The sequence below is a fragment of the Cylas formicarius genome, unplaced genomic scaffold (genome assembly GCF_029955315.1).
Source record: "Cylas formicarius isolate icCylForm1 unplaced genomic scaffold, icCylForm1.1 PGA_scaffold_9__14_contigs__length_23061073, whole genome shotgun sequence".
NCBI classification, from domain to species: Eukaryota; Metazoa; Arthropoda; class Insecta; order Coleoptera; family Brentidae; genus Cylas; species Cylas formicarius.
This window is the reverse complement of record NW_026844365.1, coordinates 4,781,372-4,808,701: the sequence shown is the minus strand read 5'-3', so window position 1 is coordinate 4,808,701 and position 27,330 is coordinate 4,781,372. Positions and strand designations below refer to the sequence as shown.

The following is a 27,330-nucleotide window of genomic DNA, read 5'->3' as shown; positions in this document are numbered from 1 at the left end:
ATTTAGGTTGGTATCTTTGGATTTGCAGTGATAACTAACCTATTACTTTTGCTACGGGCGCAACGAGCTGTCCGGCCGCTAGCTAATACATAAACCCCAAAAAAAAATCGAAAATAGGTTAACATTTATTGAAAATTTTTAGTAATAAATATTGAGTTAGATATGGTTTACACACTTAATAATGTTAAGGTAGGTGCGACAAATAAGGCCCCCGAGTGACAATAAGTTATCAAATTCGCGATTTTTGGGAATTTCTCCCTTTTTCTAGACTCCTTATTGTCTTTGCTGTTTGTTTACTAAATTTGTTGTGTATAAAATACAATTTCTTGTATTTTCATCTTCATCAGGTAGGTGAATCATACATGTACTATTGGCTATAAGATTAGGAACAAATTTCATTTTTGCGATATTGCAAAATAACCAAACTTTGCATGCACCTTATTTGTTGCTCACGCTTATCGTTTTGAAATCGAACATGGGGTGAAGATGAACTCAAAAAATGATCTCTTGCTTTTCAAGAGTTGATGCCAACGCCCAGAAAATCTTATTCGATGATCGCGTATCCAAGAAAACTTCTGAAAAATATGCTGAATCTGCAGCAATAGGAAAAAATATTTGATCAAAAATTGTTGAAAGGCCTCATGATGAATGCTTGGGTTGTATTGCCTCAGACGATGAAGAATATATTTGTAGCATCTTTGAAAAATAATAGATAGGTATAGTTTGTATCCTTAAATCGCATTCTATGAGTTTTAAGAAATAAAAATTATGTTTCGGTACCAGGGCCTTACTTGGAGCACCTACCTCTTTAATTTTACTAGCAACTAACAGATTGGAATTAACTAAACGAAATAAATTTTAATGTCGACAGTATCGAGCCCCTCAATTGTTCGTTAACAATACATCGGCCAGTTCTTTCATGGTACTCGCGTTCTCGTGCATGTACGCTTTTGTTTCCCACAGCATGTTGCACAGCTTTTCGTCGGACTTTTCGTCCATCGGTATGTCTTCCGATATCTGGGGCGAAAACCGGAAAAAAGGCACTCCGATCATAGAGCACCACGCTCTCGCTCGGTCCACCACTCTTCCGTCACTCTGAGTGGCCTAAAACATCATGTCTTAGCAAATTTCATTTTAATTCAACCAAAGTAAAGAAGGTTTGGCCACAGAATGATGGCTTGAAATTTAAAAAGAAAACTGTGTTTAATTCTTGACGTGTTTTGCCACAGTTTTCCCTCCACCCAAAGCCCCTCCTACCAACAAAGTACGCCACTTCGCAGGACCAAAAGTGATTTTTTTGTTTAAATTCCCAATACTACTTTAACACTGACAAAAAAACTCGTGAGGTAATTTATGAAGATTTAATGAAGCCTAGTTTGCACTGACGTCAACTTATTTGACGTCTCAAAATGTCATTTCACAGTTCAGTCAACTCATACCACTTAAAGGTTATGTTTCACTGTTTCCGTTATTTTAAAACAGAGTTTATCCATAATGGTGCTTATTTAGTTGGAATGTTTGTACCTGTCTGCTCTAAAGAAAAAGAAACAAGATCGCTTTCGAAAAATCGGCGCTGGAGCCGCATGCAGTGCGCTGTTATAATGAATGACGTCATCGCGTCTTGACAGCCCCCGAAATAACGGCTTCAATATGGATTTTTTCAAATATCCCGAGCAGCGCTCGTGATAGACGAAAACCGCAAATACGAAAACTGTAGATCTTGATGCGGCCTATGACACTCTTTGAACCGATTGGCTATATTTTTTATGATTTTTTGATGAGCGGTAAATAGGTTACTCTTGGTCATTTAAATTTTTGTGTATAATTGGAAAACCCTGTATATAATCGAAAAAATGCCTGAAATAAATGTTATAGCACTGGATCTTCCGCGCCTCCGAGATTAAAAATTTTGACGATCCGATGAATGGTTATGGAGAAGAGCATATTTTTCTGGAAGCCAAAATAACCAAAAAAAAAATCTTTTTTTTAAATACTTGGTGAAATTTGATTGCCCAATTTCCACTGTAATTAATATTTACAGATCTACTGTAAGAAAAAGCAAGAATTGCCCTTGCTCCTAGCACCGCCGTTAACCATTTTTTGCTACCTAACATCGAAGCAAGATGGCGACCATGACCTCGCCTTATTTAAACCTCAGCGTTGTTATATTTAAAGCGAATTGGCAGAACCTGAAAGACCCACCCAGGTGTTGAGTAAAAAAACGGATTGAAAATTATAATAAATACATCAAACATGGCTGTAATAAAGAAAAACAATTAATTTATCGAAAACCGCTAAGGATAGGTATATATCTATACCTTAACGTAAAATTCAATATACAGAGTGTTCCACTCAAAATATCAAAGTTGATGCTACTTTTTCAAAAAAATGGCAACATCGCATCGCTGTGAATATATTAGATCGAAGAGTGCCTCGCTTATGTCAGCGATCATTTGTTCAGAAGTGACAATTGACAGTTTTTCGAAAAATTAATTGAAAATAACCGAAAAATTTTTGATCCTCCTCATGGTTGAAACAACTATTCCAAAAATTATAAAACATAGTGCCGCACCTTTCGTTGATTTGATACGAAATAAGCCGTTGTACCTGATCGACCAATAATGTGCCCAAATTAGAAAGACCGACGAACAACTTTGGTAACTTCGTGGCATCCCACAAACGTTCAGGTCTGTAGACATCCACCGACTCTAATTTCGTGACTGGAATGACGCCGGTGCCCAAACTTACAACTAAAGATACGGGACTCGCCTCGTCTGCACGGCCCAATGCCCTCAACGCCAGGCAGTGCTCCTGAATTTCGGTTATAGCGTCCAGAGTCGGGTTGTTCGCTATGAGACCTCCGTCCAGGTACCTCTGGAATACTCTGTAATTTACAGGATTATAATTTGAACGCTACAATTTTTTTTTAATTTATTTATTTATTTTATTCAAAAAACTTCCACAGGCTACTGTAATACTTTTTACAAAACTTCTGGATTCCTCCTGCGTCGGTTTTTGCTGAGTGGAACTGAAACTGGCTCGCACCTGCATCCGAGAATCTATAGAAATCTATAGAGAACCTAACAATCTTAACCGCTACTCAGCTCTCTACCTGTCACCAATATGGGAATCAGTCATCCGAGACGGTGTTTATGTCCCTCATTTAGCTCCGCCCCCTCACACAATATATAAGCAGGTACAGAGTAAAATGCGAGCCAGTTTCAGTCAAGCTCTCAAGAAGCCAATGATTATCGAAATGTCAACAAGTTCGGCAAAAACCGACGCAGGAGGAAACCAGAAGTTTTGTAAAAAGTATTACAAATTGATTTATTCTAATGTACAGTAACAAAGTCCATTTTTACATTAGGGCTTGGAGAAAAATGCTCGTCCGGATTACAGACTTGGTTGTTCAAGTAACAAAACTTTTAAGTTAGGTTGAGGTTTAGGTGGAAAAACTAAAGCAATCCACAGAATATCTCGGAAGAAAATTTAATGTTCCTACACGAAGCAAGATGTAAATGAAACTAATAAAAAATCATCGAAAAGCTAAATAAAAATAAATCACCTAGTATTGATGGAATAAGATCAAACACCCTACAATTTTGAAAATAACACTTCCAATCCTCAACCTACAATAAATTTGGGTTTTGAACAGGGAATTTTCTCTGATATTCTAGAACCCTTTTTGGTTACAACTAGTTGCAGTTTTGATAACCAAATCGAACGATAAAATTTATTTCGTAGAAGAAGTCAAAGAGGTCATTAAAACATCCGCGAATATACCCTTGAGTTACCATCTTATCGCAGCGATTTGAATTATATAGGAGTTATATGGACGGAATAGCATGAGGTATAATTATCCTGGGAGAATTCAACACCGGAAGATCTTGAAGCGGCCTACAACTTACTGAGCATTTCATCAACAGGCTGGTCACGAAATGTAATTTATAGTTTTTGCTTAGTTTTTATTGATTTAGTAAGTTAAAAAAAAAACAGATTTGAGTTTATGTTTTTTTGCAATTTCTACACCTCCCCTAAGGTTTTTTTTTAATCGTTACCTACTTAAGAAATTCAGAGAAAGTAAACTTAAAAAGGAACAAGAAAATGTTGCAAAACCATTAATTATATCCTTGAATGCTAGCGATAGCACAGATTAAAACTATTGTGACAACTAATTAATTTTACAGTACCCAACACAACAAAATATTTTATTTTATTTTATCGTATGTCGGACTATATACGGCCTTTTTTAACCTTTTCGACATTTGTCATACATTTAAATCGATTTGCTAAAATAATAATATAGCCGGTGCGACTTGCGGATTAATTGCCCAAAAAAAACGTTACAAAACAACTTGCCAAGTTTTAAGATTGCCTTCTTACCGGTGCAAAATATTTTTAACAAAAATATTGTAAGTGATGATACTGCAATAGTATCTATTTGAAAGATAGCTCTCCAGACACTTACGTATTGTCTTAATCTTCATTGCATGGACAGAGTTTTCGCACAACCGTTTATTTATCATTAAGCGAAACATAGACAAGGTTGAAACTTTTATTAAAGATGCAGATGCAATGAGGTGTATCCCCCAACTCCTGCCCCCCATTTTCAATTAATATTTTCATGTTTGAAATTGAAATTTTTAACGAAGATGGAAGTCAATGAGGTCTATCCGCGGATACCATAAAGGGTAATTTTTGGAAAATTTGCAGCCTCTCACAAAAACCGTGCCCGACGGCAAACGATATAACTTGTGTGAAACTTTTTGATGTCGTTGGATAGAGGAAGGACTGAAGTATTTAACGTATAAATTTCCCAAAATTATGTATAAGTGAGATAAAATTGTCCACCATTGATTTTTAAGCCTGTTTCTCCACTTAAAATGAGATTTTAAGGTCATTTCTCAACCTATGTTCCTCCCAGGAGGTTGAAAGTTTTATTGAAGATGGAGATCAATGAGGTCTGTCCGCAGATACTATAAAGTCCCCCCCAACCCCCTCAATTTTCGATTAATATTCTCGATTCACAATTTCCATGTACGTTATGATTTTCTACAAAAAGTTATATTTTTAATTTTTTTAAAGTACCTACGTTGCTCCGAGAGGGTTGAATTTTTTATTAAAGATGGAGGTTAATGAGGTCTATTCGCAGATACCATTAAGTCCGCCCCCAGCCCCCTCAATCATTCATAGTTTTCATGGATGTCATAATTTTTCTCAAAAATTCTCGTTTTTAATTTTTTTAAATACTTAAGTTGCTTCGAAAAGGTCAATGAGGTCTATCCGTAGATACCATAACGTCCCCCCAAGTCCCCATAATTTAATTATAATTAATAATTATTGTTAATTTTTTTTTAAAATGCGGCCTCACACAAAAACCGTTCCCGACAGCAAACGGTACAACTTGTGTGAGACTTTTTGGTATCACTGAATAGAGAAAAGACTGAAGTATGTAACCTATAAATTTCAATCTCTGAAAATTATGAATAACTGAGATATAAAACATTTTATCGAAAAAAAACGTTTTTTGCCTAAATTACGATCTATTATTACATAGAAAATACAGAATCCATCTCTAACTATGATCGTACTAAGGAAATCTTCTCTCTTTCTCCCAAGTAATATAATCGTGATCGCTAGTGACGGGGGTCTTGAATTGATCAGATAGACATTTATAGCGGACAACCATAAGTAAAATCAAGATGAACAATCGATTTTATTCTGTCTGCCAATTTATTGCCGACTATGCCATCACAAATCGTGGCGCCTATAAATACCATTCACACTCGCATACCTATAGTAAGTGGGGGCAGCACCGGTCGCTCTGGCAACTTGCCAAATGAACTGCTGCTCTGGTGGGGGCGGCAATTCGTACGGGGAATCGTGTTTCACCCGCAAAATATCGTTCGGACTCGTATAGTTTCGAAATAAATGTAGCTCGGCGGGTTTCCTATCGGCCAGCAGGCCCGTTATCATCACCTAAAAACTTTAATTAATCGAATAGAAACGAGAATTTATTTCGTGAATACCTTGGTGTGTTTGATGTCGGACATTACAGACTCGTGACCGAACGTTTCTTTCATGATATTTTCGAAATTTTCGGACGAGTACGGCCTGTTGCCGACGAAAGTATGATCTTTCATTTGAAAGTATATATTTTGACATTCTTTCATTGTTTTTCCAGTAGCGATACCTTAAAAACATATAAAAAGCTGCGTCATTATTGGTACGTAGGTGGTTTCAGTTGGTGTGCCTGCTAATCATGAATTCGTTGATTGTCGTCTGATCCCGGGATAACCTGTTTAACGAAACTTACCGTAGTCCAAAACGATATTAACCCAGACACATGGTGTGGATTTCATTTTTGAATTGTTTGTGTAAAAAAAAGTGTAAGCAATTATATCTTTATTAAGAATTTGCAAACGCTGAGGAGCAAAAAAGTTGGACGAAAAGTTCCTCTACAATTTACCCCAAAATTATTAACGAAAACGGATTTCTCATGTCAAAAAACACGATTTGCCAAATTTTGTACAAAAAGCTCATTAGCTCAATGCTCAAAGGGCATTTGGCAGTAGAAAATTGAGGTTAACCTACCAAGGAAACTGATAAAATAACGACGAAAACAACTGGTAACAGGAAGAAAACAGTTCGGACAATTGTTTAACGAAAAACACCATTAGGACTGCCAAAACGTTTGGATTGAATGTAACACCTTGCAGAATGGAAACAGTATGAGCTTTTTACATACAAACATATTCCGACCGACGAACCTCGTCGTAAATTTTAAAGACAATTTGAAGAAGGAACAGATTAAACAAACACTATCACATTTAAAAGACATTAATATATTTAACAATATATAGAAAATATTGTTATTAGATGATTAGATGAGGGACATATGAGTGGGTATGTAATGCTAGATTGACAGCTAAGGCTGTAGATTGGGGTGTTTTAACGGGTAAACCTGGATTCCGCATTGTGTGTTTTCCACGCAGGGCTTCGTAAAGGATTTTACTTCCAATTCCCTCTCAAACGCACAACAATGATTGCAGAATCCAGGGTGAAACAAATTTATTTCTGATGGAAAATAAAAATAAATATAAAACAACCAATATGATACGCGCTTCACAATGAAAACAGTGAAATTTGTAGGTGGCTGTTTCATGATATGGGGCTGTTTCTCTTGGAATGGTGTTGGTTCACTTTACAGAATAACTGGATAATGGATCAGTATGAATGCATTAAGTGTGTAACTACTTGGATAAGCTCAAGCACTGAATGGCTACAGGACGATCCCATAGATGTTTAACAGTGACTATCTTGTAGCCCAGAAATTAACCCAATAAATAAAATGTTAATGATCGCTAAATGAAAGACAGGTTCAAGAACTTTTCAAAATTTCGACAAACTATTGCAGGGTATGAGGAATTGAAGACAATGTATATCCAACGAAAAACTAGATATTAGATTGAGATGTGATGACTGAAAATTCGTCTCCGTTTAAATAAATTATCAAATTAAATTATTGCCTAAATTTGCCTAATGTGAAAATAATATTCGTAATATCTTCAATGAATGAACAACTATCCCGTCTAAATTTTTCTGCTTACTTTAACAGAGAAATTGTATAACCGAGTCACCCTGTACATTTCTTCTCACTAGCAACAATCGAGACGACAATACAACAGACTAAAGAGGTATGTTTTTGAAAAGCGACAATTCCACTCTCATCTGTGGATTTTCCGTACCTATTTGTAAAGCATCTAAAGCAACATAACATACCTAACGCTAAAATCCCTCCGGTGCTGGTTCCTGCCAACCAATCAAAACAAAAACTCACTGGTTTCTGAAAAAGTGTTTCGAGTTCCAGTAACATTTGCACCAAAATCAGACCTCTAATGCCGCCTCCGTCCAAACACAACAAACGACCCTTCTTCGGAAGAGTGCCGTTTTTGAGCTTTTTTGACGCTTCTTCTATACCGGCCGCTGTTAGTAGTTGGTTCAAGATGTCACGATTCGCTGGACCAATAACCTAGACGATAACAAAAGGTCCCAAACGCAATCTCAAATTTCATCGGTGGTGAAAAGTCTGCAGTAGTGTCGATTTGTTGGCGCCATCTACATATGAGTAGCTGTAACCCGATGCATGGAACAGCATAGACGTAGAGATATTTATGTACGTTATATGAGAGAATGCGAAGAAGATTAAGTGAAAATGAATCAGTTTTTTATCTGAGATTTTAACCGAAGGTATGTTTTTATTTCTTTCTTCAGCAAGGGCACTTAATATAGTAATAATCAACATCAGCTTGAAGAACGGACAATATTAATGTCTTTGCATGGGTAGAATACTATCTTCTGTTATCCTAGCATGGTGTCTTTACAACTGAGATCGAAAACTACCAGTTATGAGATAGCCATAGATATTTTTACTGGATGTTTTTGACAGAATCTGAAAGTTAAAGCAGAGTCTAGGTGCAGGGCCAGAAAATTGTAACATTTTTAATTTGTCACTGAATACTAGTCCATAGCCAACACCTTAGAAAAAATCTTTTGTCACGCTCTTTTTCCAAAACGGGGATAAATCCGGTATAAAAAACTATCGTGCAATATCAAAAATTCCCTCTATTCTCTAAGATTTTTGAAGGTATACTTGGGGATAATAATAATAATATATCTTCATTTGAAGTATATGTAGATACATTATATGGTGTCAAATTAACAATATTTACAATTTTCGTATCTTGGTGTAAAATTTTTCCACAGTGTACAGTTCCATTCTGACTAAAATCTTAAAACTTGATGCCTTTAAATTTTTAAGTTTTAATTTTCTGTATATCCCATTCTGATACGTTAGTGAATATTTTTGTGCACAAAACTAAAATTTCTTGTGATTTGTGATTCATTAGGAGTAAAAAAGTGCGTGACACTCTCATGTAAGAACACTGCATTTACCGCTACGACAATAAGTTCTTTAAAGTTTCCTTTGCAAGACCCTACATTTTCTGGAATAGATAACTATTTCCACTACGTATCTTATCAGTTGAACGCAGATAAAGGAACCCCTTTTCAAGGGTTTTACAAGATTGAAGATTTCATCTGGGTGGGTTATTGATAAATTATCCCGTTGACTTCTTCTGAGTTTAAGTGAAACTGATTTGCGTCTACTCTGTACCTGCTTATACATGATTTGAGAGGGGCGGAGCTAAAGGAGGAATATGCACATTGTCTCGGATGACTGATTTCCATATTGGCGAAAGGTAAAGACCTGAGTTGCGGTTAAGACTGGCTGTTTAGAGATTTCTATGTAATTCCAAAACTGCTTCATCTTCTTCTGAAATTATGTTGCGAGTTCCAAGAATCGGAACTTTGGTAAAGATGGACTCTATGTCGGAATAATTAAGCTCAAAACTATCAGCTGTGTAATATGGAAGCGAAATATTTTGCTAGGGAATAGGTTGGAGAACCAATTGTGCTAACAATATCTTCAATGTTAGACAAATACTTGCCACTGTGGTAAATCAAAGACAAAATTCCGTTTGGAACACAGGACGAAAAATATTAACTAGGTTAAAAGATCAGCTTTGAGTACAATCATGAACCAACATTCTTGCATGCATTCAAATCTCGAACAAACAATCTTAACCGCGCCTTAGGTTTTTACCTTTTACCAATCATTCATTTATTCATAGTCCTTGCTTAGTTTAAATTTTAAATCTCGTTCTATTCTACAGAAAAATACATTTTATTCAAGGAGTACCAGTGCTGCCAAATAATTTCAAAAAAAAGCGGGCGAGTCATACCTTGACTGGAGCTTAAAAAGGACCCTCACAGTTTAGATAAAAAAAAACTGAATCCGACAACAAACCAGAGGAAATGAGCCAAATTTTCGAGATATGATAACTCCAAGATTTATAGAAAATTATCATAGTCCAATGTTTCCTTATTCGTAGTGAAAAAGTACATCAAAAACACTTCACTTCTCAGTGAGATTATGATTGCATAATTGACATTTGACATTTATATCTTTTTGGTAAGTTATAAAACTATAAGTATTCCAAATTGACGTTAGGTTTAGGTTTAATATTAGTCAGTCCATATAACACCATATAAAACAATAGGTTTTTCAACCTAGCGAACGCGGTATGGAATTGACATAAATACCTACAAAAAAAAGGAAGAATATCGCGTTTCAAGCAATATCACCGAAGTTTGAAACCGAAAATACGCAATTAAATAATGTTTTGCAATTTTAATTTTCCGATTTTTTCCAAAATTACATTTGAAAATGTACCGGATGATAAAATATAGCATAATTTTCTATAAATTCTCATAATAGAGTAAAAAACCATTTCTGTCAACTTAAGAACCAAAGGAAAATACAATAACATGGGACGAAATATAAACAAATGATTAAAACAAAAACTACTAGTTGGGACAAATTTGACCTTAGCTATTTTTGTGTGTAACCAACACTTTTAGCGTTATGCGGTAAAGCTTCAATGTAATAATATAATGAAACAACAAATAAATACCTTTGGCGGAGGAATACCATCGTAAGTGCCACCAGCCACACAGCCGTCGGTACAGCCCGCGATTTTAGGAGGACATCTTTTAGCACCGACTACGTGAAGATAGTACAGTAGTTTTGGTTCTTGTTCTACAAAAAAAAAATGACACGGATTTATAAAATATTTCGAAAAATTTTTATTTTGTATTTGATTAATCGACGTTTCGCCAGAACTTAACTGAAACTAGCTCACATTCTACTGTGTACTTGCATATACACGGTCTTAGGGGGGCGGAGCTAAAGCAGGGGCATAAAAATTGTCTCGGATGACTGATTCCCATTCAGTTTTGGTTAGTTTATTGTTGTTTAGTGTTCTTTGAGCATAGTTGACATTTTTCGCCCAGTTTCTCCGGTGTATTTTTTACCGCATATGCATGGAATGCTGTTAAACTCTTGGTATTTTATGTATCTTTGTATCTTGGTTAAGAGATTTTTGGACAATTTAAATGGAAAAATGTTTGTCCGGGACATATTTTTTAGTCAAATTTATAAACAAATGTCGGGAACTGCTATATCACCAGTCATCGCATATATATTTATGGAAGCCTTTGAGAAGAAAGCCATCGACACCTTCCATCTAAACCCAAAATTACGGAAATGCTACAGTGATAGTTTTATTATTTGGCCTCATGATCAATCATACCTCCAAGATTTTCTTAGCCATTCAAAACTCCATTACACCACAACATACATTTTACTATTGAAAGAGAAACTAATAATAATCTCCCATTATTAGATAACCTTATCAATAGAAAATCCGACCTAACAGACCGATATCTTAAAACCAGATTTACAACTTGTCCAAAAGCCTCTCAACATCTTCGAAAATCAAATTTTATTCGATAAAACTAAAATTCTTGCATGTAATCAATTCTCATACTAATAAAAAATTAGAGAATCTATAGAAATCTATAAGCAATAAAACAATTTTAACCGCGACTTACCTTTCACCAATCAGTCAGCCGAGACAATCTTCATGCCCCTCCCATAGCTCCGCCCCCGTAAAACAATATAGAAGCCCAGAGTAGAATGGGAGCCAGTTTCAGTAAAGCTCTGATGAAAGCAACAGAATGATTGACAGCAAGTGTTACAGTAGCCTGTGGAAGTTTCTTTGAATATTTTTATTTTCGTTTATTTATTTAATACACTGTTCAATGAAGCGCACGAAATGCCGGGGACATTGTCTAACCCCATCCCGTTTACATAAAAAATCAAAACGTTACATTAAAAAGAAATACCAAACACCATAAAATTCTACAGGGTGTTATTGCAGTGACAGCATATAATCTGACGAATCTGGACCCCACCCTGATACCGAATTCAAATTTTGTTCGGTCCAAATCGGGCCATCTCACTGCCAGATGGTTGTCAAATAACCCATCGAACGGAACGCAAATATCTCATGTTCGTATTATAACTTTATAGCATTTGTTGTCCTTTGTTGCCAAATATTCAATTATCTTTTTTTTAATTAATTCTGCTCACACCTTGTGCACGTTTTTGCTCTATAATTTTCAAAAAAATTATAATGGCTCATGGAACGGCACCTATAATTAACACCGTCAATTGTCCATGCAGATATTGTTGTGAACATATCTATAGAATTGTTGTCACTAACTTAATGAATTTTCATAAGGCTGGGCTAAATTTTGACGGTAAAATTTAGTTCACACTCTAATCACATTGGCAGCACAGTACGCGCAATTTGTTTCCATTGTACCTATTTATATCTTTTAACTATGGTAATATTTTCACAATAATGACAAAATTGCAAGAATTTTATTTGTCTACTTTGAGTGATCGGGTGGATAATTAATTGCCACGGCTATTATGAAATTTATCGGTTCAATCGAAACTTGCGGTCATCAAGCAAAAGAGATGGTGATGGTGATAGCAGTGGCGAAAAAAATGTACTCTAGATCTGGGGGTGGAAATTGCAGATGGGTCCTACAAACAAGTGTGTTATTTTGTTAAATTGAGTATTTGACTGTGGTGAGAGTTGTTATGTACCCTAAAATATGTCTTACGGTGAGTTAATTTGATTAATTCTGACCAATTTAATGGCGTATCTAACGACAATGCAGGTTTCTTGTACTTGGTGTTTAGTGAGATAAAGAGTCACTCAACACGAATGTATTGATGCTTCAATTGAAACAAAGCCGCTAGAATCCTCTAATTTTGAAAATGAATTACGATGTGACAAATAGTGAGTTGCCCCGAGTGCAATAAAAATAACGTCACAAATACAGAAAATAATTTTAAAAACAACATATCGTTTTGGAGTTTTGGGAGCAATAAGAGGAAAACAGGAAGTATACTTTTCAAAGAAACTTCCACGGTCTACGTTTACGAAACTTTTGGATTTTTAGTAGCCTCTGGAAGTTTTTTTGAAAAATATTCTGCGTTCCTCTTATTGTTCACAAAACTTCAAAATTATATTACGTTGTTTTTAAGATTATTTTGGTTTTGATTAGTTTTGGTGTAGTTTTTACTTCTCCTTTACCAATAACCCACGCAGGAGGACTCCAAAAGTTTTGTAAATAGACACCACACTAAGTTTTGATAATCATATTGGAAACATTCCAAACAAGCGTATAAGAACTGATGTTTTATTATAAGGGTTGGCGAACAATTTCAAAATTCCAAATCGCTCATCATACTCTATAAAGCCTATGATATGGAGTCCCCATTATCGTAAACATGTTGAAAATATTGAAAAAAAAGTTTATTTTTCTTATGAGCTCTGGATGTAACTGCAATCTAGTATCACATATCTAAATTATCTGTTAGGAGAATAATATACAGTGGCATCTTTTGCATAATATTGTTAAAAACACAGTAGACAGTCCAAACCTGAGTCGTTTCAAAACCGATGCAGGAGGAATCCTGAAGTTTTGTAAAAAGTATTACAGTAGCCTGTGAACGTTTCTTTCAAAAAAAGTATCGATAGTTTTTCAAATTTTGAAACAAATTAGCGTTAATGTTATGTTACCTGCGGTAATAAGATGTCTTGGAGACTCCCCTGCGTTGTTTAAAATGTTCAGGTCAGCACCAAATACTATCAGCGCTTGCAAGATAGGCAGGTTACCATTTTTGACCGCAAGATGGATTGGTCGGTTGCCGTCCTTATTGGGAAGATCAGCGTTTGCGTTCCTACTTAACAAAGTAACCACACAGTCTAACCTAAAAATAAGACGGTCGAGAATTCCGGCAGAAAGATGACGCAATTCTCATACCTATTTCTTTCGACCATGACATGTAAAGCGGTACTCTGGTCGAAATTACCTACATTTATATTGCAATTGACTTCTAATAGAGCTTCTACAACTTGTCGAGATCGGGCCCAGTGCAACGGCGTACCGCCGTACTTCATGTCATCGTGGTAAAGAGTATTGGGATTATCCTGATGACATTTTATAGTTACGGTTAAAAAAATGTGCGTCATTTTTACGTACTGTCATTTTTTTACACATTACGTTTTCGAAACATACCCAAAAGTTCGCATTTTTTCTCTGTAAAATGGTGTATCCCACTTTTGAAGTAAACTAACGCAATATTATAATAAAAACATAACGTTGTCATGGAATTTAGGTGTTATTATATATAATATATTATTTTATATTCTAGGCGACCTAACAGACCAACTTACCGGTTCTTGTGTATCAATTCAGAGATCATAACAATTTTGAAGATAAATTGTTACTGTAAATGTGAACTTAAATCTTTATTCCAGTATAAAGGGACGTTACACTCAAAAATTACTTACTGCTGGCGTTCTCTTGCTAAAACTTGATTTGAAATATACCAATGCCTGTTACTGTTCCCATTAAAAATATCATTACAACTAATTTTTCAAAGAAACTTCTGCAGGCTACTGAGTCGGTGGCTTCTACAAAGCTGCTTATATACTGGGGGTGGGGAGGGGCGGTGAAGGAGGAGGGACATGAACATTGTCTCGGATAACTAATTCACATATTCGTGAAGGGTAAGCCGCGATTAAGATTGTTTGGTTGTTTAGAGATTTCTACATCTGCTCTTCTCTCGAATAATTTCCCCATTAGAGATATTAAGCGATGCATGGCAAAATACACTTCACCCTCCTCCTTACATTCAGAACATCACTGACTACATGTCAAAAGTTCTTAAGAAATATAACAACAAACCATTAACCGCTTGCCCTCTCGGCATCTTCGATCCGTCAAAGACAAAATTCCGTTTCAAATATCATTGGTTTAGAGCGTTTGATCTATAGCTCCTTCCCCTTAAACAGTATATAAGCAAGTAAGAGTAGTTTCAGTTAAGCTCTGAAGACGCCAACAGGATGATCGGCGAAACGACAGCATGTAAGCAAGCAGAAAGCAACAGCGACCGACGCAAGAAGAATGTTTTGTAAATAGTATGTTTGGTTAGTTAGCTAATTCTCATTTTTAATGAAAAAATAGGTGGAAATGCTTTCTTTTATTCATATTTTAGGTTAGGATGATGCGGATTTCACAGGCAGTTGAGATTTTTTTTTGCGATGCTGTCAGAAGACGTCATCTGGCTGTAAGTAATTGCAATCGCGCTGGTCATAATAACACGATGGGCAGAATAAAAAAATTGCTTTTTTAAAGACTATTATTAAGCCCCACCCCCTGTACTCCCTATCCTCCCAGAGATAGAGTAGGGAGTATTAAGCAAAAAACATTTCAAAATGGCTTATATTCCGGAAACTCGAAAATAACTTCCAGAATTTTCTATAACCGTCCGTTTCCCCTTTACTGGGCACTCGAATTTTTCTATAGGATACTTCAGTAACTAACAACTAATAAGTGTTCTGGTACGTCCTATTTACTTTCTTTCCTTAAATAAACAAAAACAAAACATTTAAACGACTAAAAGACGAATATTTGTCCAACGGGTTTAATGTACGTTACATGAATTTTGTTTAGAATTTTAAGAGGAACAATAAATTCTTATATAGGATGATATACTTCAAGAAACAAACTTTTTCTTTTTCCCTGTATGCTAATCATTCTTCAGTACCTATGTAGACATTATTGGTAAATAAATGCTTCACCAAATTTATGTTATTAATATTTTATGCGATGACGTCTGCTCTGGCTATCTTATCTGAGCATCTAATGACGTAACCAAGTCATATCGTAGCGGAAAATGATATTTATTGGGATTATATCGGAAACCGCCATCTGGTGGCAAGGTAAGTAGTTACAATCGCCGGAAATTTCAACCATTCGACACTCATCGCGATAAGACTATGAAACTGAAGCACCGTTCCCTGGCGGGCCAGTCGAAAAGTGAAACCGTAAGCCGCGTAAATCAGAATGAAGGTTATGTTAATGATTAGAACTGTAAATAGCTGTAGTTAGTAGTGATTTTGTTATTTTACGCAACATTCAGCATGGCGTTGGACCAAAAACGTAACGTGCCTTTTAAAGATCCGACTAGAGATTAAAAATTTTATTAGAATTAAACCAATTACACATTAACTAAACAATTGAGAGCTTGAAACCCAGAAAAACCTGCTTCTTCGGTTCAAATGGAATGATGGTTAATTTTCGTACTGTTATTCTTAGCGGGGTGGGTGGATGGCCATGACATTGAGTAATGGCAGGGTCGCAGCTGCTGCACGGGCAAACTGTTACTATTGCCAAATGATCTTGGTCTAAAAATTAATATAAATATAAATAGAGCCATAACATTCTTTGTTAAGATGAAAAATTACATCGTGTCGGCTACTACTTATATCGACATTTTTTACAGATTTTTTTTTTTTAATATATGGTGGTTGTTGCACTCTATTAATTGCCTTAGCCCCACCTTTCGGAAGAGAACATGTTGATTTGCATAACAATCAGAGCAAACAGTAACTTAGTAATTTTTAGTCTATTCCTTAGTGTCGAGGTTGTTTTGCAAGTTTAATTGGTAGATAACCAATGAGTGTTAAGCTGTCAGATATTTTCTTAGAGGTTTAGCCATAGCAAAACTTATCTAAATTCGCGGTACATTGAGAGAAAATTTATAAAAACATGGCATGTGAAAGAAATTATTTTATTGGATGTTAAAGATGTCCACCATTAACCTCTTAACAAGGGGCCTAGATATTTAAACTTTTTGCAGAATCATTTACCTCAACTTCTTCAAAAAGTGGATAACAATGAGATATAATCTCCATGCATTACCATCGAGAAGTTCAAGAATTTTTATACAAACATTACCTACAGAAATGGACAACAACAAGTTGAAAGGGATATTTATTATTTATTTATTGCGCAATAATAATAGTTAAAAATAAGATGTGCAATAGATATTTAATATTATTTACTTTTTCTGTGAACTTATAATATGGCTGTTATTTTTACCAAAATATATTTAAATCTTAACAGTTCACTTAACTAAAGAATCAGCAGTGATTTTAAATGTATTAATAGGAACAAATTAATTGAATGAGAAGAGAAAAATGACTTTTTTTTACAAATATCCTTTTATAATTGTTATTGAAATATTAATAAATTCGCATTAGTATGCATAATATACTATTTTCTACGATTGTGCAACATGTTAATACTTTGCCCACTGCTAAAAGTGCGCCAGTCCAAAATAGAATATTAAGCAACAAGTTTGATAAACGTCACTTCAGTCACAGTCAAATTAAATATTCAAAATTGCAGTTCGCACTGGTCACTCACAAAATGATATAAAATGATGAAACTTATAGTTATAGTTACCGAAGTCTGCTATAGAAACATCAAAATTTTCTTAACCGATTCATTATGACATTACCGATAACGATTTATTTCAATACCAAGATGTACAGGGTGGCCATTTTTTCAATTTGATTGTATGGGTAACTTTTAAAATATTAAAAACGCAGTTTCGATTAGACAACCAAAATTAAATTATTCATTCATCCTTACCTGGAACATAATACGATATCAAAATTAAGTTAATTAATGTGACTTAAAAAAGTGACAACTGACGTCAGATCGATAGGACGACACACTCACCGAATTTTCAAATATCACAAAGTTCAGCGCTCTGTTGCATTCCGACATTTTAGTTTGATTAAACTCCATCCCTTGCAAAAAATAAATCAAAAATATACATTTCAAGGGTGCAATTGACCAAAGAGCTGAGTTACATTCATCCTGAGTGGACCTATGTCAGGACGACCTTTGAGAACATTTATTTCGTTTACTAAATCTTACTTACATTAGCTGTGACGTCATAGGCTACGCTGTGGCTTACTTGAACCTAACCTCAAAAGAAATCGTCTATTGATTTTACTGCTTGCTTAACATACGTATTTTCGATTTTACAAAAAAAAAATAACATCAAACATGCCAATTTTAAACTTCTACTAACAATATTGCAATTTAAAACTGAGCTCATCTTATAATACAAAACCAGTTTAGTAAATGTCAAGTAACAACGGTTTGCACTTTTCTAACTTACCTTTTAAGGACTATTAAAAGACATTTTCTTCATAAACGGACATACAGCAGCGGTATATCACTTTGTGTGTTTGTATATTGCATAGTTTTGCTGTGTTTCGAGAGTTGTAAATCATTATCAACGTATTTTTTTTTATTTTTCTGTTCCGTAAAAGGATCTTTGATTCGCCCTGTATAATTTTGACATCCCGCCGCACTATCACAAACAAACAATTATTTTACGAGCATTCAGTATTGCAGACGAAAAGCGTAAATTGCTAAATTACCAGGTAATATTTAATTCCAACCGATCGGGTTGTAGCCTGTATATCGCGCACCCCGTATGAGTTTTCTGCGCATAACTCAAAGACCCTGTATATTTTTGACCAAACTGTATTTTTGGGTTATTACTCCGAAACTCGCGCATCCCCTGGTTCAAGAATTTTTTCTATCGAATATACCGTTTTTGAGAAAATAATTTTTTATCGGTACCGAAAAAAATTTTCAAATTTTTAGAAAAATATATTTTGTAGCTTCCGATACAGAACAATTTTTATGGGTTTTATCTGTGGATGGAACTCTAAAAGAAGACTCAATTTCAACGCGATATCTTCGCACACTTATTTTGTTTCATAGCGATTTTCCAGGCAAAAACCGTTAATAGTCGACAAAATGGCGGCCGACTCAATATTTTGAGGGTCACTGCGCGTCGCCCAGTTTTAGTACAGAGGAAAATTTGAAACCCATGGGTCCAATCCTCCAATGTAATCCGGTTTCAAAAACTTCCCGAAGGTCCGTGACGGAGAACAGACAACAGTGACCATAGATACTTTCATGAAAGTCGATTTCATTGGTTTTGTGAAAGTCACAAGGTTTTCTTGCTTAATAATTTATAGACATGAACTATTATGTAGCTTAGATTTATAATATTATTATTATTATTAACATACCAGTAGCTTAGTTTTTATGACAAAATTAAAAATATACAGTGTTCCGTTGTAAAGTTCAATACAATTAGTAGCCGTTAAAAATTATACCGCCGACCAGAACAAGTGAATTCCTGAGAAACTCATTATGAACCCTACAACTTTTGTTGGAATTGGAAGTAAATGTGCCAGTACCGAAATCCTATAACTTTTATGCTATTTAACAGATCCTTCATCTTTAAAAATTTAAAAGTCACCCATAACAATCCCATTGAAAAAGTGGACACTCAGTATATAATTATTCAACTTTATAGCTTTCAACAAGGTGATAAACTTCTACCCTCAATTTCTAAGAACGCAAAAGTAAACACGAATATCAATAGTTATTACCTGCAAAAAATTACCGACATATCCTGGTCCAATATCGCCTGCAGTTGTTGTATCGTCGGCACTCTTGTTTACGTCCGCTCCAGCGAGGAGCAATGCTTTGACACAATCCGGCTTGTCTGCTAAGCATGCTAAATGTAACGGGTTGTGTCCATTTTTGTTTCTCAGATTCAGACATTTGGGTGGACAGCTTTGAGCTAGAATCTAATATATTTATTTATTTAACAATACAATACAGAAACAATACAGGATAAAATCAAAAATATAAAAATTTCCTTCCCTCCCATCACTTGTACACTCCCTCAGCAATCATTTTATCATTCAATCTGGGAAAAACAGAAAAACTAACCAAAACTAGTATAAGGAGTGTTTTGATTGAGTTTTTAAGTTTGCTTTCATTTCATCATTTCAGAGTCTAGCAAGTAATTATAAATTTGAATAAACATTACATAGCTGCTTATCATGGTTCGAATCCATCTATGCTAGCAAGTTGTTACCTCTCTCTCTCTCTCTCTCGCTCCGTCTCTATCTCTATTGCCTATCACTCTCTCACTATTTGTCTATCTCTCTCTCCCTATTTATCCATCTCTACCTCCCTAATTATCCATCTCTATCTCTATTTATCAATCTCTATCTCCCTATTTATCCAACTCTATCTCCCCAACTATCCATCTCTATCTCCCTATTTCTCCATCTCTATCTCCCTATTTATCCATCTCTATCTCTTCATTCATCCATCTCTATCTTCCCATTTATCCATCTCTACCTCCCTATTATCTATCTCTATCTCAATATGTATCCATCTCTATCTCCCTATTTATCCATCTCTATCTAAGTGTTTATCCATCTCTATCTCCCTATTTATCATCTCTATCTCAGTGTTTATCCATCTCTATCTCCCTATTTATCCATCTCTATCCCCCTATTTATAAAACTCTATCTCCTTATTTATCCATCTATATCTCCCCATTTATCGATCTCTATTTCCCCATTTATCCATCTCTATCTCGCTATTTATCCAACTCTATCTCCCTATTTATCCATCTCTACCTCCCTATTATCTATCTCAATATTTATCCATCTCTACCTACCCATATATCCATCTCTACCTCCCCATTTATCCTTCTCTATCTCCCAATCTCTCCCTCTCCCTCCCTCCCTCCCTCTCCCTCTACGTACCGCAATAATGTCCTTAGTTGTAGTGGCGGCATAATGGAAAATCGAATTGTTATCATGGTCAACGTGGTCGAGCGCGCTGTTAGCAGCAACAAGCGTTCGTACGGTCTTCAAATTGTGCTCTTGGATCGCCACTTGCAACGGCGACACGCCCTTTTCGTCACTGCTGTTTATTAAGCTGTTAATTTTGGGATTACCGAATGACTCGTAAAGGTCGAAATAGGCTGCCAAGTGAGCTGTAGTCCAGAGCGGATGAACGGCGAGTACATCGCAAACTTTTTGGAGTCCCTGTGCATTAAACATCTAGAAAACAGTTTAACGATTTAAGACTAACATCAAATCTGCTGCACAACGTACGGAATTGCAAAAAGTGGCAAAAAGTATGGAAAATTATAATAACGTTTAAGGCTTACAGGAAGCTAAAGCTTTTTTTAATTTCATTAAATTAAGAGACGCCAATGATATACTTTTTTATTACGTTTAACAATTGCAAAGAATGTTTAATATAAGCGGAGATCTTCATTTGTTTACAGGTCTTTTTCGACGAAACATGCAGTCACGGTCATAGAAACAGAGCCAGTTTAAACTTTCGATAAAAGCTGGTTTTAGATTTTTCTGAAATCATTTTGGTGAGATTTATTATGAATGATGAGTGGGCCTCGGCAACAATAACATATGGAAATTTTTCTTGACTTTTGACACAGTGGTTGACCAAAATTTGCTTATAAAAATGAAAAAGCTAATATCCAAGGAACAGGGAGACATTGTTTGTTTTGCAGATGACATCGTCATAGTCGTGAATGAAGAAAAGTGGTGAGATGAAAGTAAAAGCTGAACATGCTCTATTAAATCATAGAAAAAAGTTGGCAGGAGAAAATTACTTAACAATGAACGTTTGTAAGTCAAATTGTCTTGGCTTCTCAACAATAAAACTGAATGACCCCACTATTGCCTACATATCTGTTCATAGCTTTGATTGTCTCTATCAAATGTCACATTGGATAAACACAGGTGTTGTCGAAACAATTGTCACGTCAAAATATATAATTTCGTGAAAATCTGAACTTTTAGTTCTTATTTATTTTTTTTTAAAGTTTAGCGAATGTGTTGCATGCTATACTTTTTCTACGACCGTCCGTTAGTATTTGGGTACATTTTCGCAAAACAACACAAATACATCCACTGACATGACTGTCAGAATTGACAAACGACAAACCCGTGTGGTAAAATCCCCGAAATGTCCAAACAGCCTAGGATCCGTGGGAAACGAAACTGATATGGAGTGATGCTTCCCGCATACTAGATCGGTGTGTAATTAGGTATTTTACAGACGGGAGTATAAAAAAATATTTATCATAGGTGTTTTAAACGTTTTACAAATATATATGATTATATAAAATCTTCATTAGAATTTCTTCTAAATTTTTTAATTTAGGACATCCCCATTGCTATCTGTGGGCAGTTAGGTAAGCATATGCTTAATAAACTTTATAAAATAACTTATTGCATTGATGTAGTATTTACCTCTTTTGCCACTTCGATAAATGGAGGTAGTTTGTCATGGAGAGAAATAAATTTTTTGCGACATTCCTCTATATCTTCTGAACGATATAAACTAAAAGTTTGCACCCTTATTAGTAGGAATCTATGACACAATAACAATAAAACAGACCTGTAACTATGCACAAGAGTTTCTCCTAAAGGCTTGTGCAGGACAAGCTCGTTGATAGGTTTGTTAGATATATTCTTCTCTGGTAAATATATAACAAGTCCATCTTCTCTCATGTCGACTTCCCTTAGTGTGAATGTATCAGATCTGCATTCGATTACTTTATCACAAGGACAGTTCCCACCAAGAAAGTTGAGAATTACTGGAAGGAAAATTTGGATAAATTATTTTGTTTAAAATTAAAGTGTGACTCATATACCATCTAATGCGAACATATTCGACTTTTAGAATTTTCCCCAACAAAAAAAATTACAATTTCCTCAAAAAAACTTATGACAGATTGTTTGCAGGTTGTTATGGGGTCTTATGTACGTACAGTCCAGCCAGTTCAATTCTAACTTACATTATAGTTCAATTATATTTCATAACTCATTATTTGTTTACTGTTGGTTATATATTTATCATTTTTAAAATCTTTTATATTCTATGATGACGCAATTTCTTCTTCTTTTTACGTTTATTGATCACAATATTCAATTTCTATGTTTCATCTTATTCTATTCTTATTGTCATTCTGTGATTCCAGTTATTCTACGCTTTGAGTATTTCGGATTTTAGTTCCGCGTGTTTTTGCAGATTATTTTAGAAATTTGTATTAAAATTACGAAATGGATGATGAATACGAACAGGTACTAAAAAGCAAAGCATTTTAAAAGATTAATTTTTTGTCAGTAGCTGAACAGAAAAAGTAATTAACCTCTATGTTAAAGCTGTCAAATTTATTTGAAGTAAAAAGACTAATAATTTAGAAGGACGCACTTGCTTCGCTGGTTTTAGGGCTCCGATTACAACAGTTATGACGATGGTGGTGATTTCAATTTGGACGATACCAATAGAAATGAAGAGGAAATTCCAGAGAGTGTAAAAAGCTTTTTGGTATATTTTCGGAACAATGTCAATGAGGGGTTAGTTTTCGAATTGCAAGGTCTATATGAACATTCTTGGCCAAAATTGACGGAAGATTACTTTGAAAAACGTCCTTGGCCCCATGAATTACAAGTGGCCAGTATTGTGGATGCAGATCCCGTAAGTTTTATGGATGGTTACTTAAATATAATTTTACTAGTGTTCGTTACCTTCATCTTTTATGTCATGTACATTCTGAGAGACGTTGTTTAAGGTATCTTTAATTTGATCTCCTTTTTCTTTAAATTCTTCCATTAGTTTCTCCTTCACTTGTTCTGACTTGTGTAAAAGTTGTTGTTTATAGTGTTCCATCCTTTATTTTATATTATTTTATTTGTTACCACTTTGTGAACTGCAGTAGGTATTCTCCGGGGAAATGAAATCAAATATGACAATTTCCAGACAGAGTTTTATTTGTTCTTATTTAATAATCAATATTTTATTGATTTTATGCATTTTTAATGTATTCCATACTTTTCTTGGGAACAAGTTCAATGTTAAATTATACTCTACAAACCTAGGAAAATCAATACCCATAAATTAATAAGACTATGATAACTTAAAAAGACTACTGATTATTAAACTAAATGCTTGTGTACTAACGACATTAATTACCTAATTTACTCTCATCCTTTGGTCTATCAGAAATTGCGGAAAACATGTAGCGAAAATGCAGTATATCCTGGTCAGGTGACCATATGAAATACAAGAAATTATGTTTTGAATGAGTATTAATCCCAAAAACATGTTGAAGACTTAATGGAATTGTTCATTTAACAGTAATTCTTTATTTCTTGGAGTGTTGTTTTATGCTTTTGAACTTAGTAGTTATTATTGCCTCTTAAAAACTAATGTGTAGCATAGATAAGCTTGTATAAGTTTAAACGGTGAAGGTTGTGAGACCTTGCTAACAGTTTCTCGCAACTTTGGTAATAAATTTAGATACAGTGATCAATTCTAAACAAAAATGGGCTCTTTATTTTGAAAGCAAAATCTAAAAGAGATTTTTTAAAATAGGAAACAACATTTTGTTTCCAATTTCACTTTTAAATTTTAATCAAATTTAACCTAAACTTAAAATCTGTACAGTCTTGGTTTTTTCAATCTTCTTCAAATAAAGAAAAAATTAAAGAATTTCTCTACGAAAATGGTTTATATTTTGAAGAGAGCTACACGAAAAAAGAACTTCTGGAATTATTAAAAATAAAACAAAAATCGATTTGATAGCTCAACAAAACGGACATGAAATCTTGGGATTGTGTATTCAACCCAATTAAGATGATTTAGTCTGAGTTGAAAGCATATAAGAAGAAATAACACTGCATCAAAATTTAGTTATAGTACCATAAACGTAATTCAGCAAGACGTAGGTAAAATATCAATACAAAGCTGGTCTAACTGTGAAAAACGAGTAATAAAAGAAGAAAATATTTATTGAGAACGATTAGTGGCGAAGCTGTAATGCAATCTAATGTAATGTAATGAAATAGAACGTAATAAATTGCTAGTGTAGTAGATAAATTCCTAGGACGGTCCTCGAAGGTGTTCTATAAGTGGCTGTAGTTTCGTAGTAATAATCACGGGATTGGTTGTAAAAGCATTATATTTCTGGTCCGAGTATACTTTAAGAGAATAACAACACGTTGTAACGTTGTGTTTAGGTTTTCATGATCTTATACAAAGAGCTCTACTTTCGCCACATTTATGCCCGAATGCAACGCGGGCCGACGCTAGAGCAAAGGTTTAACTCGTTCTACAACTATTGCGATCTCTTTAACTACATCCTGAGCGCCGAGGAGCCGGTTCCGCTCGAACTGCCCGACTTGTGGCTCTGGGAACTCATCGACGAATTCGTCTATCAGTTCCAGTCGTTCGCCCAGTACAGGGCGAGGCTGCAGAAAAAAACGGCCAAAGATTTGAAGCTGCTGAATTCAAACAATAAGGTGTGGAACGTGCTCTGCGTTTTGAACGTTTTGCACTCGCTCGTCGATAAAAGTAACATTAAGCAACAACTGGAGGTCTATGCGAGCGGAGGCGACCCGGATTCAGTCGCCGGAGAGTTCGGGAGGCATTCGCTGTATAAGATGTTGGGCTACTTCAGCCTGGTCGGACTTCTGAGGCTGCACTCATTGCTGGGCGACTACTATCAGGCCATTAAAGTGTTGCAAAACATCGAGGTACACAAAAAGTCGCAGTATGCCCACATCCCAGCTTGTCAAATCTCCACGTCTTACTACGTCGGTTTCGCTTACATGATGATGAGGCGTTACTCGGACGCGATTCGCACCTTCTCCGCCATTTTGCTCTACATACAAAGGACCAAACAGCTTTTCGCGTCCAAAACATACCAGCACGATCAAATTAATAAGCAGACCGATCAGATGTATCACTTGCTCGCGATCTGTTTAGTGTTGCATCCGCAGTGCATCGACGAGAGCATCCAGCACACGTTAAGGGAAAAATCGTATCACGAGAAAATGTACAAAATGCAATACGGCGACTTGCAAGAATTCGAAAATAGTTTCGTTTACGCGTGTCCAAAATTTTTATCTCCCTGTCCCCCGTCGACCGAGCTGGTTCCCGACGATTATTCGAAAGAGGCGATCCGGCATCAGACCCAGATGTTTATGGACGAAGTGCAGCAGCAGAAAATGCTGCCGACGATCAGGAGTTACCTGAAACTCTATACCACGCTGCCGTTGAGCAAGCTCGCCACGTTTATGGCCCAGAACAATAGGAATAACGACGGGAATTGGGACCTGGAAAAGGAGATCCAGACATTGCTCATCCATCTGCTTTGTTTTAAGCACAAGATGAAGAACGTGGTGTGGTTGAAGGGCGCGTCCGGTTTGGAAGGGAAATTCCAGAGCGGGTCAGAGGTAATGTCCACGGAGTTTTCCGAGAACGTCCCGCTTATAATTGATTTCTTGCAGCTGGATTTCTATATCGACAATGATATGATTCATATAGCTGACACCAAGGTGGCCCACAGATATGGAGACTTCTTCATTAGAAAGATTTTGAAATTTGAAGATTTAAACAGGAAATTGCACCACATCAAACTTTAATTGGTTTCATAATTAACAATAAACAAGTACACCCGAATATGATCATTTTAATTAAATAAACTTTTAAAGTCAATTTTTGGAAAAATCGTTTACGTAGAAAAGTTTCCGGAGATTAATTTAGGCACGGAAATTTAAGATTATTTGCTTGTTCTTTTTCGTTTCTCGCACGAGATAACCGCCAAATTTTTATTTAAGGTTACATGTAGTAGCAGATCTAGAAAAAAATGCATTTTTACGTAAATTTTGGAATATACTTCTCATGACAAATCTCAAAAGTGTCATTTTTCCTGGGCATTTCATACGTTAGAAACTGCGGTGTCACCTGTTTGCTGTTTTTTTTTTTGCGTTGTTGACCTGCAACAGCACATATTTTTGCATACAAGCAAATTTCCAAGAACAAATGGGCTATTAGTAATTTAGGCATTATGTTGTTTACCTAAGTGTTTTAGTGAGTTAGGAAGCGAATGAAATCCAACTTTTATGTTTTTTTTTCTTTTAATAGAATCCTAAAAGTAAAAAAAATACAACCAAATTTCTTCACTTCTTCGAAGTAATCTGACCTTTCCCATTGCGCCGTGGAAATCCATTGTGGACGACATCCAGGATGTCTAAGTCACCATTCTACATCTCATTCATTATGTCCATTTCAACAAATCGCAATTCTGCTTTTTCTGATTTTTTAAAATAACCCTTACCACGACATCTTAACCTCACTTTTCAAGCTAATAATCGTCTGATTATCTTAATAACTGTCCAACATTTGCCATTTAATTTAACTACTGCTTTATGAGTAAAATTGCGTTAGTGGGTATTTATATTGGTGGATACGGGCATTTATTTATTTATCAAAGGGGCCAATGTTATTAAGGTAAGATATAGCTATAGTGAAAATATCCCTGTCAATTAGCAACCCGTATTTTGTAATCATCAGCTAATATTCGTTTTTGGTAACCAATATCATGACGTCATTACAAATGGATATAATCCCGGCACAACGAAAAAATCAATTTCGATTGGTTAAAAACTACTGATGTGAAACTTTTATTGAAATCCATATATACGCACATGCAGCGTTGCCAATTCAATTGGAAACAGCAGACACCAATGGGATAGATACCATGTGTATTAGTACGGT

At 35.3% G+C, this 27,330-nt stretch overlaps 2 protein-coding genes across 5 annotated transcripts; one reads left to right on the top strand and one right to left on the bottom strand.

Moving 5' to 3' along the window:
* Positions 1-101: 101 nt before the first annotated feature.
* LOC132707818 (85/88 kDa calcium-independent phospholipase A2) lies at positions 102-24,706 on the bottom strand. Of its 4 annotated transcripts, none has more exons than XM_060679775.1 (13): positions 23,298-24,122; positions 22,165-22,363; positions 22,017-22,107; positions 20,496-20,795; positions 19,320-19,520; positions 13,807-13,973; positions 13,563-13,753; positions 10,536-10,660; positions 7,783-8,032; positions 6,030-6,193; positions 5,795-5,979; positions 2,608-2,884; positions 102-1,104 (listed from the first exon to the last, which is right to left on the bottom strand). In XM_060679775.1, the coding sequence occupies exons 1-13, from the start codon at positions 23,437-23,439 to the stop codon at positions 883-885; spliced, it is 2,514 nt and encodes an 837-aa protein (XP_060535758.1). In that variant the 5' UTR covers positions 23,440-24,122; the 3' UTR covers positions 102-882. The 4 variants fall into 4 exon arrangements, with proteins under 4 accessions (XP_060535758.1, XP_060535759.1, XP_060535761.1 ...); XM_060679776.1 differs by lacking the exon at positions 23,298-24,122 and adding an exon at positions 22,421-22,613; XM_060679777.1 differs by having other exon boundaries at positions 899-1,104; positions 2,573-2,884; positions 23,298-24,706.
* LOC132707819 (eukaryotic translation initiation factor 3 subunit L) lies at positions 22,705-26,344 on the top strand. The gene is made up of 4 exons (XM_060679779.1): positions 22,705-22,850; positions 22,999-23,247; positions 24,789-26,006; positions 26,061-26,344. The coding sequence occupies exons 1-4, from the start codon at positions 22,830-22,832 to the stop codon at positions 26,193-26,195; spliced, it is 1,623 nt and encodes a 540-aa protein (XP_060535762.1). The 5' UTR covers positions 22,705-22,829; the 3' UTR covers positions 26,196-26,344.
* The last annotated feature ends 986 nt before the right edge of the window (positions 26,345-27,330 follow it).

Bases quoted from the DNA above. Each gene is read 5' to 3' on its own strand.
- LOC132707819 (XM_060679779.1), top strand. From the start codon at position 22,830: ATGGATGATGAATACGAACAG. The intron at 22,851-22,998 runs GTACTAAAAAGC...CGCTGGTTTTAG, and splicing joins TGGATGATGAATACGAACAG to GGCTCCGATTACAACAGTTA. The intron at 23,248-24,788 runs GTAAGTTTTATG...CGTTGTGTTTAG, and splicing joins GTATTGTGGATGCAGATCCC to GTTTTCATGATCTTATACAA.
- LOC132707818 (XM_060679775.1), bottom strand. From the start codon at position 23,439: ATGGAACACTATAAACAACAACTTTTACACAAGTCAGAACAAGTGAAG. The intron at 22,364-23,297 runs GTAACGAACACT...TTTTCCTTCCAG, and splicing joins ACATGACATAAAAGATGAAG to TAATTCTCAACTTTCTTGGT. The intron at 10,661-13,562 runs GTAACATAACAT...TTTTTTTTGTAG, and splicing joins AAGACATCTTATTACCGCAG to AACAAGAACCAAAACTACTG.